This window comes from Mustela nivalis (genome assembly GCF_964662115.1).
Source record: "Mustela nivalis genome assembly, chromosome: 2".
NCBI classification, from domain to species: domain Eukaryota; kingdom Metazoa; phylum Chordata; class Mammalia; order Carnivora; family Mustelidae; genus Mustela; species Mustela nivalis.
Window position 1 is genome coordinate 174,876,897 of NC_139021.1, and position 15,377 is coordinate 174,892,273.

At 40.1% G+C, this 15,377-nt stretch overlaps 1 protein-coding gene across 5 annotated transcripts in view; it reads right to left on the reverse strand.

The window, feature by feature from the left end:
- Positions 1 to 10,026, reverse strand: part of FAM204A (family with sequence similarity 204 member A) — a 31,516-nt gene extending 21,490 nt beyond the window's left edge. Inside the window, exons 1-5 of one of the 5 annotated variants that reach the window (XM_082719824.1) lie at positions 9,922 to 10,026; positions 4,653 to 4,843; positions 3,987 to 4,074; positions 3,823 to 3,853; positions 3,538 to 3,637 (exon numbers count right to left, since the gene is read on the reverse strand). In XM_082719824.1, the coding sequence (XP_082575950.1) occupies positions 3,538 to 3,637; positions 3,823 to 3,853; positions 3,987 to 4,074; positions 4,653 to 4,843; positions 9,922 to 9,994 (483 nt within the window). In that variant the 5' untranslated portion in view covers positions 9,995 to 10,026. Of the gene's footprint in view, positions 1 to 3,537; positions 3,638 to 3,822; positions 3,854 to 3,986; positions 4,075 to 4,601; positions 4,844 to 9,402 lie in introns of all 5 variants that reach the window. The other 4 variants (XM_082719827.1, XM_082719823.1, XM_082719825.1 and 1 more) reach the window with 4 other exon arrangements.
- Positions 10,027 to 15,377: the final 5,351 nt, after the last annotated feature.

The window sequence follows — 15,377 nt, forward strand, 5'->3', positions numbered from 1 at the left end:
ACTGATTCAACTAAAGAATACTTGAGATACTTTTGATGAAATTAATTAGTTAAATTTGTTCTAAAGATATTCCTACATAGATTCATAATAATTATTATTATTATTACAGAATTATTATTAAGTCCCAGTACTATAGAAACAGTATTAAAGCTGTAATTAATACAAAGAACACTTTAGAACAGCTTTGCATATTAAGAAATTACATTTTAAAAAAACAAACAATCCTCTCTGTATTGTGAGGAAAGCAGGTGACAGCACAGTTGTAAATACACATCCTTGGTTGAGCAAGTTTTAGCTTGGCAGGGTTCCAAAGAAAGGAAGAAAGGAAGCAAGCAAAGCAAGCAAGAAAGAAAACATGGTGGGGGGAGGACTGCACTATAGACACAAGATTAAGAAGTTTTGTTTTTCCATTCTTGAGGACTGAGTGAGATACAGAATAAAAGGGCTCTTTCAGATATGGTAAGAGACGAGCCTCTGCTCCTGAGAAATAAAATAATGGGCTAGAAATCCATGTGAGCTTTGTCCAAACTGCATCACAGATTTTCATGATCCTCTCTGTACTTCTTCAGCAGCAGCTATTATCGGCTAGACTTACATTTATTCTTAGCTTTTATCTTGGTGCCTCCAATGTGGACATTCCTTAATGTCTATTTACTCTGTTGGATTCACAGTGATTTTAGCATGACAGCAAAAGGGGCGCAAGTAAAACAGGGAGACAGTGATCCCAATCCAAAGGAGGGGCACAAACCTGCGGGCGCACACTCATGCTGAACTATCAAGAGAACAGGACATCATTTGGCCCATTAAATACTTCTCTTCCTTTCATGCTTGCATTTTTTAATAGAATAGTTCATGCTGGCAAAATCTTGGGCAGAGGCAAGCCTGGCCAATGCCAGTTTCCTTGTTTAGAAAAATGCCGTGACTTTCTTAGCTGTCATTCATACAGAGGAATGTCTACCATTCAGAAAATCCAACTCGGGATGGCTCAGTCATTAAGAAAATCCAAACTCATCAAATAGATTAATGAGTGATCACAAAAGGATTTAGAGGGGACTTCCCTTAAACAGAAATCTTGTTTTTTAAAATGATGTTTGACTTAAATTTCTTTTCCTAGAATCCATCTAACATATAATGTGAAACAGAACATTAGTTCATAAAACTGAGTTGCTTAAAAGAATTCACCCAAGTCATTCTGGCCTTTATTAAGATAACTCTACGCAAATCTCAAATTCTAGACAATGAGTAAGAGTTAGCCATACCTAGCCAGGATCAAGAAGGTACAATTTCCTATATGTAGGATAACAATAAAATTCTAATTTGGAGAAACTGTAAAAAAATTAATTTTTTACTTTTTGGAATGGTTTACAGCTTCACTAAGGAATAGTTTAGAGATTCTGAAGTCAAGAGTTCTGAAAAAATATAACAAATACTATAAATAAGGGAAGATCTAAAACCACCTAATTCATGAGTAAAACTTAAAAATACTGTCCTATTAGAACCAATATTTAGCATTCCTTCCTTCAAAACAACAACGGAGTCAGCAGTGGGGACTGTACAGCAGGATGGCTGGAGACCAGCTCACTCCCATCAGCCATGGCCCTCCTCCCTCAGGCTTTAGAACAGGCTTACACAGTCCAGAGAGTATCCTTCTCACAAGATCCCTCCTCCCCACCCACCAGACTCACAGGGGTCAAGAGCAGAGTAACTGCATTTTGAAGCACTGACCAGTTCTTCTGCAGTGAAGCTAGAGAACGGAGCATGAGGTCATAAAGCCCGGGTTTTACTGTCACCTCTACCAGCGATCTCTCTTTGTAAGAATGTAAGCGTTTTGCACCTGCTTGAACATTTGTAAAACAGACATTGCTCAGTCAGTTAAGGGTTTGTCTTGATTTCCAACTCAGGTCATGATCTCAGGGTCCTGGGATCGAACCCCACATCGGGCTCCTGACTCAGGGGGAGTCTGCCTGAGATTCTCTCCCTCTACCCCTCCCCTCACACGCATGCATGCACTCTCTCTCTTTCTCTCTAATGAATAAAGAAATCTTGAAAGAAAGAAAGAAAGAAAGAAAGAAAGAAAGAAAGAAAGAAAGACAGACAGACAGAAAAGGAAGTGGTGTTGGTTCCAATTCCCCAGGGTTCTGGGGACTAAATGACAAAAATTCTTAGCAAAACTGGAATCAAAAGGTTCACATGCAAAATTCTACTGTTAGTTCCTTTATGCACACACCCTCAATGATGCAGTACCACCCGATGATGCGTTTAATATCTGAGGTTTGTTTCACAAGAAATATTGATCAGAAAGGTCTCTATGCATCCACAGTAGTCTACAAGTCTACAGAAATGATCCATGAAGAAGGAATCTGTCTACACAGGCAGGATACAATATACTTGGGCTTCAATAAGGCAGGCCCCTGAACCTCTAGCCCTATCATTCAGTGCTCAATTTTCATGCTCCTGGAGTCTACACTCCCTGATGTGAATATTAAGTCACTCATGCATTCAAGACTCTACTAAGTGTTCACATCATCGATAGACTGATGACGTCCAAATGTCGATCTCCAGCTCAGATTCTCCTGAGTTCCTGCCTTATTTTTTACCAACCATCTCTCTACTCCTGCCCACTGATACCACTCATGCCCCAGTGAACTTTGGACAGGCCCTATCCACCCCTCTCCCCACCCAGCCTTCCCATTTTGTACCTAGCGTCACTATTCACAACGCTGCTGAAGGTAAGAACTGGAAAGGCTCTCTTCCTCTCCTTACGCCCCGCTTCCTCTCCACCACTTCACAAAGCATCAGAGGTAAATACTGTCCATGCTCCTCCTAGAGGAGACCCCAAATCCACCCACTTTTCTCCATCTTCAGGAGCACCATTCCTGCTCAAGCCACCATCCTCTCGTGCCTAGAAGAGTCTCTTCTTGTCTACTTTTGCTGCCTCTGTTTTCTGGCCCTTTCTCTACACAAGAGCGATCTTACAAACATAACTTCCATTGTAACTAAAACCCAGTTCCTTAGTCTGCCCCTTCAGGGCCTTCACAGTTTGGTCCCTGACTGCCTGCCTCTCCGAACCCGTGCTGGGCCTGGGCCACTCTCCTCACTGACCCCATCCAGCCAAGTTGATATTCTTACAGTTACTCCAATGTTCCATGATGACTCCTTTTCCCCAGGACCTTTATTTACCCAGGTTAGTACCTCTACACGAGCGTACAGGAGGAGGCATCTGTATATAGATGCTTCCTTCCCATCCTTCAGGTCTCACTGAAGTGGCATCTTTCAAGAAAGGTCCTCCCTGACCACCTAAACAAAAGTGGCACCTCCATTTTCATGTCTTCGCAACATCCTGTTTAAATCCTTAACACCATTTTTTTTTAATGATTTGTAACTATATATTTACTTTATTACCTAATATCTTGTTTTGTGTACAGTAGGCATTTTAACTTTTTCACTGAATGAATTAATGAGGAAAACACCTTAGGCAAGGCTAACCACAACCATTTTCTACTGGCTAATATAAGATGCGATAAAAAAAGATCTTACCTTGTCAACTTTTTTCTTTTTAACAGGGGGGTCAAACCTATCATTGATTCCAAAATACTGAGTAAGCTCCTTCAACTGGGTTTCACTTGAGGTCTGTTCACTGCAAGACAGACAATAACTTATTTTTAGTGCTTTTAATTGGTTACTACAATTATAAATCATAAAAACTAGTTCTTATGTTTAAGAGGTAAGAAGTTCAACTATTGGTACAAGTTTTACAATATTATCTAGAATAGATAATAATAGAATAAGTAGATATTTTACCTATTCATTCATAGAACCTACCTATGAGTCTCTTCCTCATTCTTCAATTTACCTGAAAAGAATTCACAAAGTGTCAATACCTGAATATTCATTTATTTCAAAATTAATGTTTATTAAAAACTGTTGAGCTCAATCATTCACCATTTAACATTAGCAATACTGAAAATTAAATGAAAACAAAACACCTTTCCTGGAACGTTTCCTTTTCTTCCTTCTGAATCCTGAAGTTGAGGTTTTCTGTTCAGCATGTTTTTTATGCAATTCTTGAAATTTCTATATAAAAGTTAAAAAAAAGAGAAAAAGTAGTAAATATATTTTGAAGCAAAGCATATATTCAAAAATTACAAACATGTGATAAAAATATATTTTAGCATTTATAAAAATACAAATTTAACAAAAGTAGTTCAGTTCTTCTTGAGATACCCTATTTTCCAAGATTCTTTGACAACCTGATTTTTTATCTTCATTTATTTTGACATAAGTCAATCTGATTAGCTGAGAGTAAATTTCGATGATTCATACAGATGACAAAGAGATCAAATTAAAACAGAAGCTCATGTATTATGTTGAGCAAAGTAGCTAATCCTACTAAATGTTTTACTTCCTCTTTTTATAAAACACACAACCAAGATGAGAGTAAGTATCTGAGTGCCCAGTGAGCTGACCACAAACCCAGAGCATTCTGAGTCAATCTCCCCTACCTCCCAAGTAGAGGCAGGCACTCTGACCCTGGCAGAGACAGGAGCGTGCACAAACACACATGCACAGGCTTTAATAAGAACACATCAGAGAAAACCTACATGCCACATATTCAAGGGAATTCCAGAGGGGCACTCTTTGTATGCATTTACATTTGCCTCTGCCCCAGGTTTTGGTCCATCAGTTGGGCCATCTGAGATCTCTGTTTTTGTAATGGCCCCATCTTCTTTATCTTCCTGCAAGTTAAGTCCAGAGTTCTCTAATGGAGCTTCATCTTCAGAATTCAACTCAACATCACTTTCATTTAGGCCAGGAGGTAGCAGCCCACTCCACATCTTTTCTTCTGAAGAGAAAAAAGATGAATTTAGACATACAATGTGGACATGGAAAGGAATTTAAAACCCCAAGAGTGTAGTAATTATCCCAATGGTTTAGGAACAGTCCATCTAGGCTTTTTTCTTTTAATCTAAAATCACATATATTTTCCATATTAAAAGAATTAAAATATTTGCTTGTACGAAATAAGTCAATCAGAGAAAGACAATTATCATATGATCTCTCTGATATGAAGAATCTGAGAGGCAGGGTGGGAGGTCTGGGGGACAGGGAAGGAAAAAATGAAAAAGATGGGATCAGGAGGGAGACAAACCATCAGAGACTCTTAATCTCACAAACAAACTGAGGGTTGCTGGGGGCTGGGGGGGTAGGGAGATGGTGGTGGGGTTATGGACATTGGGGAGGGTATGTGCTATGGTGAGTGCAAAATGTGTAAGCCTGATGATTCACAGACTTGTACCCCTGGGGGCAAATAATACATTATATGTCAATAAAAATAATTAAATAAAAAAATTTGCTTGTGTAAGATGTTTTAAAGAGTACAAAGTAGTTAATTTGTTACAAGACAAACTTACAGATGAATGACTTAAAGAAAATAGGACCTGGATTCTCTAATATATATAGATAATTTTGTCTAAAAAAAGTAAATTCGGTAAAAGCATTCATTACTTTAAGAACCTAACAATATATATGTCACACAATTCAAGATTTATAATATTATATTTCAAGCTATCATAATCAAAAAAGAAAACAAAGTCAGATGTTTCACTGGTATTGAAATAAACTTTCAGGGGACTTACTGCCAAAGGAGTATAAAAACAATCATGCAAAGGAAAATTTTTAGGCTGTGCAAGTAGTTTGAGGAAAGCATGGTGGTAAAAAGAATGTCCTAGTTTTAAATTTTACGAGTGACTGCTAAAATACCAAATGTTAATCCTAACAATTTAACAAAAACATACAGCTTTTTTGAGTAACAATATCATGTTTAGGAAACTACGGTTCAAGTTCAGGATAATATTTATCATTAGCTATCTGGCCCATTGGTAGAGGGAATATTAACTACTGTTAAGTTTATCAAAAATGACCTTTAAAATTGGGAGTTATAATCATTTGCTAAAATAATAACGGAGTACATTTTCAATATTAATCACATGGCACATGTATCAACTCAAAACCACTTCATTCAAAAGATGCGTAAATAAGAGAAGTCAGTTATACTGCCCGCTCATGGTTTACCTGAAGGAATAAAATGCAAGGATGGAGATTTTTGCCGACTTTTCTGCCCCCTATTGTGGTTAACCTAATGAGAAAACCACCACCATTGTCTCTGAGACAAAGGCATCACGGCATTTTGCATTAATCTGAATAATGGATTCCAGATGCTGGTTCAGGATCTCCTCCCAGGTCCAAAGAATCCGATCTTATTTTTGGCACTATGGATCCCAGCCTCCTGAGCTGTTAGCCCTCTAAAACCACCTCACCAAAATACTCTTTTGGCTTTTTAAGAAGGGCTCTGACATCTACCTGCTTCAGTTGTAATCCTGACCCTATCATATACTAGCAGTATGCGGAAATCATTTTTACCACCTCTGACCCTCAGGTTTTTTCTGCTGTAATACAAGGATAATTATATTGCGTACAGGGCTATTCTGAGAATTAAATGAGATAAGCTATGAAAACACTCACCACAATGTTTAGGAGGTTCTAGGGGCTTGATCAATGCCGAGCTCTTTTTGCTATTAGTATTTCTGTGGCCATGTATTACATTTTTATCATTTCTGTTATGGGTGGCAGCATTCACAAGGTAGTTTTGAAGTTTCTAAGGTTGAGGTGCATTCACTTAGCAATTGATCCAAATCATTTACCTCCCTGATTTCCAAAGTCTAACATAAGTTTCTATAAAAAAATTTTGGAGTCTGGTTTTCTGAATGGAGCAATAAAACCAGATTCAGGAAGACAATGGAGCCTAAGTGTCAAGGCTCCTCTTTTGCACAGGTCTTTCCAAAGCATTATACCCAATTTCTATTTAGAATTTGTATTCCTTTTTTTAAAGAGGAGACCCAACATAATATAAGTTTCAACCATAAAACCTGGACCCATGCCTAAACCTAGACTGAGGATTTTAATAGTTGGAATGGGTAAACTTTAGATACTTTGTTAGCACAAAAGACATCATGTGAAATATGCCAATATTGAAAAACGAATGTTATGCCATCAATAAAAATATTTTTACTGTTCTGAGGAGTAGATGGAGGGGGAATGATAATAAGCTTCAACATGACTTTGCCACTGACAAATAATAAACCTTTAGGTTCATTATCCATTTCAGTACTTAAGGATAGTAACACATTTCAGATTCAGTGTTCTTGGCAAAATTGGGGTTCTATGTTTGAAACCCATTTCTTTTCCCTGGTCCATAGCAGCCTGTGCATGGCCACTGTGTGCCAGGCTCTCTTTAAGGCATGAAGACAGGCAAAAATATCTAAGGGAACCGGCATTCTACACACATGGTAAGTGTCTGTCCATCAGCAGCCAAGTACCACTTGGCCTAGACTTCCGTTGTGGCTGCTAGTGAAAGGCATGTGTCTCTCTGATGCGCACAGTTCTGCTGCTCCACACCGCTCTAGCATCCCTACAGGGGTGTCTGTGCTCTGGGCACCCACATGAGCCTCACCCTGAGGAACACTCTCGGGTGCCCTGGAGTCACCTGTCCCCATCAGCTTAAGCATTTTTTAATCACATTTTGGACCTTCCCCAAATCATCTATTTTTAGCTCTTGTTGCTGTGGCATGAAGTACTGTTTTCAGTATGACACTGGCTAGTATGATAATTTCTTGTGTGTGCCCATGGAAAAATGAAGAACTAAAATAAATTTTAGAAAGCAGATTCTATATCCAAATCCATAAAGTAAGGCAATATTCAAATAACACGTCTGAACTCAAATCCCTGAATATCGTTCAAGTGGCGTGCCATTCTCCTGTGACTGCAAACACACACACACACACACACATATACACACGAGGGCAACCCCATGGTCACCGAAAAACACAGATAACTCACCAAGAAGACTGCAAAGTGGAGCTGCCCACGTGAGCAGCAGCTCAACTGTAAATCAGCCAATATGGAGTGGCTGCTTTGTGACTTGCTTTGGGCTCACGTTTGAAAACACTCTGAATTCACAGTATATACATGTCACTCATACATTTCCAACTGTACTATGGTACCAACTGGTACTAGGTTAGGCCTCGTGTTCACTTGTTTTGGCTGCTCTTAAAGATGATTCTCTAATTCTCTGAAATGTCTCTTACCCTGCCTTTATTCTAAAGCAAATCATTCCAAATTACCCTTTAAATGTGAAAATTATTCAGCCATTCTCAAGAGATGTGATGTACCAGTGAGATGCAATACTGATTAAACCCCAATACCCCAGAGGATAAGGGTTCTCTCCTCAACCCCGCTACCACAGCTTTCTACAGATTTCTAGTTTTCAGTCAGACTGCATGTCAGACAAAACACCTGAAAGATGCTCTGGAGAAAGCCAAGGAGACCCCAGTTACACAGAAGCAGAACCAGAAAGAAAAACAAAGCAAGTCAATGATGTATCTGGCATATACACAGTGTCACATATAAACAAGATGACAGAAATTCTTTTACCGTAAATCCCTACAACGACCCTTCCACTAGAAATTACTATCTAAACCCCTTGTACAGGTGAGGAAACTGACTTGCCTAAGGCATTGTGATCCACTTATTTTACAAAAACAGAACTCTAGGGCATCAACTTATTAACTTTTAGAGGATGCAATTTAAGTAGTAATATATTCTTGGAGACAAAGACTTGAGAGTGGGTCTAAAGAGTGACTCTAGCCTCTAATTTTGTTAAAATTTTGCTTCAGAAAAAAAATGTCTTACTCTTTAAAAGCAGAAACTTACGTAAGATCCTATACTAAATGTATACATAAAAATGACATTGGGTAATAATGTCTCATTTTCTGGAAGATCAGGCGACTGCTTACAACCAAAACCCAATCTGAGCAGTTTAATGGGTAAATGCCTCCAGTCACTACTATTCCAGAATTTCAACTCCATATTCACCATACTAAGCTGTCTTCTCATATTTTGTATTCAATTAGAATAATCACAGAAACCTGAATTTTGTCTGATCTGAATTTAATCCCAACCTGTATAATAACCATAAACCACCATCCACCCACCATCATGTTAAATAGTTCACACAACAATCAGTTTCCATGACTCGGAATTACCTAACTAAAATACTTTCAAGCATGTATCAACCTTCATGTAAAAGTCCCATTCATGAAATGTGTTGTCTTTTCTCAAAAAGATAAACTGAATCAGAGGCCTGACTTCGAATTAAGCTCCCAGTCTGATTACCCAAACTATTTACTTGGCAGGAGTTTGTATGTAGGCTTATGTTCCAATAAAAGACCGTATTCGGTCAGGGCCTGGAAAACACGTCCCAAGGCCCTGCACGGAAAGATTTCCACTTAACCAATAACATTTCGAGGCTCACTTTAAGGCGGAGGCCGCCGCGAGAATACTTACAAGGTTCAAGACTGCAAGAGGGTGGCTCTAGAAGGGTACGCCGCTTCCCGCCTGCCGCACGACCGGAACTCGGCAGGCTCGCCGGCGGCAGGGCCACACTCCGGTCCCCCAGCGGGAAGCACCCCGTCCCGGGCACAGAACTAAGCGCCGCAGATTCGGGTGCAGGACGTCTAGCCCGCTGACACTCCCCGTAACTGCAGCTCTTCCCCGGGCTACAGCACTTGTAAACCGGAGGCTGTTTCCCCAGTCGAAAGCCTCTTCACCCTCTCTCTTTGGCCGGGGTGGGACGGAGAACCCCTCTCCCACCAACAGGCTTCGGGAAGGCGCTACGTCCCTTCCAAGCGAAGCAGAGAGCGACCAGCCCTACGAATGCTTCCGTGGGCCTAGCCGGGGGCTCTGCCGGCTCGGCCGTGAGGCCGCCCACACCTGCTCATTGGCTCCCCGCACCCGGCCCTCCCGAACCCGCCAAGTCGGAGGTCGGGGCGGCCGGGAAGCAGCCCAGCTATCGGCGGTACTCACCCGTCAGGAGCCGGCCGCTCGGCCGCCATCTTAAGACCCCGCCAACACCGCGCCTTCCCATTGGTTCCGGCATCTCAGCCAATGGACGGGGGCCGTTCTGGCCCCAGGGTCGTCATGGCAACCGACCGCGCTTAGCTCTGCTTTCAGATCTGTTTGTAGCGCCGGATTCGTTCTTTCTGCTTCTTTTCTCTCACTGTTTCCCCCTTTCTTCTGGACGTTTTTAAAGGCTTTGTTCTCTTCCCCATTCCCCGCTTCTCGCTGGTTTTGGGAATGAGGAAACTGCTGGCTTAGACCTTGAACTGAGTTCATTTTACCTAGGCGGGAGGTTCGCTGTAGATGCTCTATAGGCTCTTAAAGGAATATTTCCATTCCTTCAGCCTTATACCCCTCACTCCCTCTTCCCTCCCTCCCTCCCTTCCTTCCTCTTTTCCTTCTGTACATATTTATGGAGCAGGCACCCTGCCAGCCTCTGCTTAGCGGAGAACAGTCCCGACTCCTGCTCTCCTGGTGCTTACCATCTGCTACACTGATCAGATGTGTGGCCTTGACTAAAAGCTTATTGAGCCCCCTTTCCGTGACAGCCACTGGTTCGGGTCCCGAGGAGGGGTTTGGGGGAGCATAGAAAATAAGAGGAAAAAGGTGCTATGAAGAATACAAAGCAGAATAATGTAATAGTGATGAGAGTGCGGGCGATTTTTAGAAATGCTTCCACTTTCCGAAATAGTGCCCTATAATAATGATAAGACCACTTTCCTATCCTCGTGAGGATGATAAAAGAAAATACACATAGAGTCCTTAACACATCATCTTGCCTATAGTAATTTTAGTCTTAGCTACTTGTTACTGTTGTTAACATTATAATGTCTTTCTTTGAAGCATTCTGAAAATGTGTAAGAATTTTTGCACTGCACTCTAATATATCATGATTTAGTGTAAACAGATGTTTAAGCTTATTAGCTTAAACATTACCTCACCCCCAGGGTCTCCCGGAGGGATATGCCAGGTTTATGGCATAGATTTCTGTAATCTCAGAATCATAATAAAACCCGAACTGACAAGATCAGGTCACACAAGTCCTTCTCCTGCTGACCTTCTCTGATTCTACAATAGAAGCAGATTGAGTGACTTCAGGATCTGTGTGAAAGTCTCGAGTGACTTCAGGATCTGTGTGAAAGTCTCCTGGCCAACTGTGTCCAGGTCTCAAATAGCATTTTTCCCCAATCCAAATCTTTAACAAGTCAGGCAGTTAAAGAAAGGATGTGAGTAAAAGTGCTGCTATGGTTAATGCATTTGGGCCTCTTCATTACTGTCTTAACCTGCTCACGCTACCATAACAAAATACTGGGTGGCTTAAACAATAGAAATTAATTTCACACAGTTCTAAAGATTGGAAACTCTAGGATCAAGGTGCTGACAAGTTTCATTCAGGACCCTGTTCTCTTGGCCTGTAGGCAGCAGTCCTGCTGTGTACTCACAGGATCCCTTCCTGTTGTGTTTGCAGAGAAAGAACGTGTGCACAGGAGAAAGCTATGTGGTGCCTCGTCTTATAAGGACACTAATCCTAGAGGATCAGAGCTCCACCCTTATGACCTCATATAACTTTAATTAATTCCTCGTAGGGCCCGTGTCCAAATGTAGCCACAATGGGGAGTTAGAGTTTTAACAAAACAATGTGGGGGTACAATAAACATTTGGTTCATAACAAATGCTATTGGTGGAAGTGTGATCAGAGCGGAGGAAGAGAGCACAGAGGGGGAGGAATTGAGACACAGGGTAGAAGGGAAGGGATGTTGACCTGTTTAAGAGCTGCTTCTGCACATAGTCTGTCAGAGTACTCATTTTTCAACACATATAAATGTACAAAGGACAGAGGAGAAATCCCAAGACCCATACACACCAGGTTTCATATTAAAAGTTTTGGAAAGGGCGCCTGGGTGGCTCAGTGGGTTAAAGCCTTTGCCTTCAGCTGAGGTCATGATCCCAGGGTCCTGGGATCAAGTCCCGCATCAGGCTCTCTGCTTGGCAGGGAGCCTGCTTCTCCATCACTCTCTGCCTGCCTCTCTGACTACTTGTGATCTCTGTCTGTCAAATAAATAAAAAAAAATCTTTTTTAAAAAAAGTTTGGAAAGTCCTAATCCAAAAATATGTATTTTAAAATTTGAGAATTCTCAAATGTCTGATTGTAAACTCTGTCATATTATTGGATTCCTATAATAAATGTAAATAAACGTAAATAGCTAAAACTTTTCTTCTGGTTCTGGTTGTAAGACCTCCAGTCTCTGAATACCATTGTTTTGCCAGTTTTCTGGGGAACTGTCAGTCATTTGATTTATTTTAATCAATAAATTTACCTCTCCCCCAGCAAATTCCTGCCCTGGAAACCTGCCAAACCATACATTTTGTGAATGAAATACTTGTATTTGTGAGATTTCTATGAAACATAGAATTATTGAATCCCTTTTACTAAATCACAGTAAATGTGATGCAGCTAGTGAATTGGGCTTGAATTGTTGCATCTGGCACTAATTTCAAACATGTACATTTCATTTAAATTCTCAAACATATCTTAAAAATCATAAAGCAGTTTTTCTTTGCCAAGAAATGTTATAGTTTATGAAGAGTTTTCCCCTATATTCAGTAATTTTTTTTCTTAGTGTGGAGATTACAAGTCACACTCATGTTATAAAAGATTAATTGTGGAGTTCTTTCTTGGTAGCTGTTAAGTCTCTGATTGATGAAAACTTCCCCAAATATAATGAAATCCCTTAAATATTTCTCAGTTTGGAAAACTGACTATGACTTCGTGGAACATATAATAAATGTCCTTCTTACTGAAACTGAGAAAGAGAATAATTAATTTCCGCCTGTACAAAATGCTTCGTGTTCTGCATTGTAGAAAAAGTAGTCTAGCAACTTAATGCAAAAGGATAGAAAAAAGGGAGTTCTGAATTTCTGGAAATGTGTGACAATTTCTCCCCCTGGATTTGCTTTCTAAGTTTACAAACTGAACCATCTATAAACAGTGCTGGCCTTCCAAGGGTAAGTTGAACAACTAACACTATGACATCAGCAAGAGTTGACATTTGAGGAAACAAAATTTCTGTAATAAAGGATGTTACCAAACATCCTTTATTACATCCTATTGTCACGTCTGGCACTTTCAACTTCTTCAGTTCCAATAGGTTGTACATAGGAAGAGAGGCTTTTAGAGCACTTCTGTATGCTGTGTATTTTGCAACAGATATCGGATCATTTCATGAGGTAGTTACTATTATATCCATTTTACAGACAAGGAAATTAAGTCTTCAAGAATTTAAGAAACTTACCTAGTGTGAACCAGCTCACAACATGGAAAACCAGGTGGGAAGTTTCACCGGATTCTGAAGCTCATGCTCCTTTCACGGTCAACACTGCTCCTTTTAAGGTGAAGTTCCCAATGAAGCCCAGCTTAGCACAGTCAGAAAAGTACAGACATCGTTGCTACCAAGTAGGATGCATACTTGGTGAGAGTTTATAAAAAGAGAGGTTTCAGGAGCAAAATGTATCTCCGCTTTGCATTCCCCTTAGTACATAGCAAGTGATCAAATCCCATTAGAGGAATCCTCTTCAATTACTTCTGGTTTGTTACACTGAGGCCTATGTTCATCTACCTTTCCAGAATACCTTCATCTTCCAAAACAGCCCAGTGCATGATTAATGTAAATGAAGAAATATGTGTAAAGCTTTTAACACAGAATCTAGCATGTAGTCAACAGTTTGCTGCAATAAATACTAGTTTCCTTCCCTTACACATAAGAACTAAGGGTGTCTGTGTGTGTGTGTGTCTGTGTGTGTGTGTGTTTGGGGGAGGAGGACTGAACAGGCAGAGCACAGAGGATTTTTAGGGCAATGAAAATTTACTGTATGATGCCATAATAATAGGTACATATGACTATGCATTTGTGCAAACTCTTGGAGTATGCAACACCAAGAGTGAACTGTAATGTAAAGTATCGACTTCGGGCGATGATGAAGTGTCAATGTAGGTTTATCAGCTGTGACAAATGTACCACTCAATATGGATCACGGGGAAGGCTGTGCAGGTATGGGGACAATGAACATGTGAAAGAATCTCTGTGCCTTCCCTCAGTTTTGTTGTGAACCTAAAACTGCTCTACAAAAAAATAAGTCTTTTAAAAATCAAAAGAAAAATAGTCCATTACTGATGAAAAACATATGAAATCCAAATTTTAGTGTCTTAATAAAGTTCTGTTAGAACATATGCACAAAAAAATGTAAGGAGTCCATAAGTGTTGACAGATTACCAGATTAATCTGACACCATCTTTGTGGGCCATATTACGTGCCCAGTGATAACCTTGAATCCTGCTAGGGTTCAAGGAGAATGCAAATGAAGTACACAAACTGGCTGGTCAAGAAGTTTGTAGTCTGAGACAGCTAATGTGATTATAAATTATACATTTTACACCATAAGTACTAAAATTGTGAGGTGCATGATATAAGTAGAAACTATAGAAATCCTATAGAATGGAAAAGTAAGCTAGGTGGGATTCAACACAGGCCATTTCCTCTGACTGAGATAGCTTTCTTTTAAAAAATGTATTTATTTATTTGTTTGTTTGATACAGACATACAGACAGAGAGAGAGAGAGAGAGACCAAGACCATAGTGGGGAGGGGGAGAGGGAAAGAGTCTTAATCAGACTCTGTGCTAGTGCTGTGAAGTGTGTAAACCTGGTGATTCACAGACCTGTACCCCTGGGGATAAAAATATATGTTTATAAAAAAAAAAAAAAAAAGAAAGGACCAATACCCAACTTTTGTAGCAACATGGACAGGACTGGAAGAGATTATTATGCTGAGTGAAATAAGTCAAGCAGAGAGAGTCAATTATCATATGGTTTCACTTATTTGTGGAGCATGGAGGACTTGGGGAGTTAGAGAGGAGAAGGGAGTTGGGGGAAATTGGAAGGGGAGGTGAACCATGAGAGACTATGGACTCTGAAAAACAATCTGAGGGTTTTGAAGGGGTGGGGGGTGGGAGGTTGGGGTACTAGGTGGTGGGTATTATAAAGGGCACGAATTGCATGGAGCACTGGGTGTGGTGAAAAATAATGAATACTGTTATGCTGAAAATAAAAAATAAATTAAAAAAAAAATAAATGAATATTACCATTTTGAACAATTTAAAAAAAAAAAAATCAGACTCTGTGCTAAGCATGGAACCTGACGTGGGGCTTGATCTCATGACCCTGGGATCAAGACCTGAGCCAAAACCAAGAGTTAGACGCTTAACCAACTGTGCCACTCACGTGCCACTGTTTCTCTTTTATACATGTGGAACATCTTCTGATCCTTCAAAAACAAGATCAAATGTTACCTCTTAAGTTAAACCTTCCCTGACTCGTGAAGTTCATGCTTTTCTTCTCTATGTCTTCATAATACTTGATACATAGCA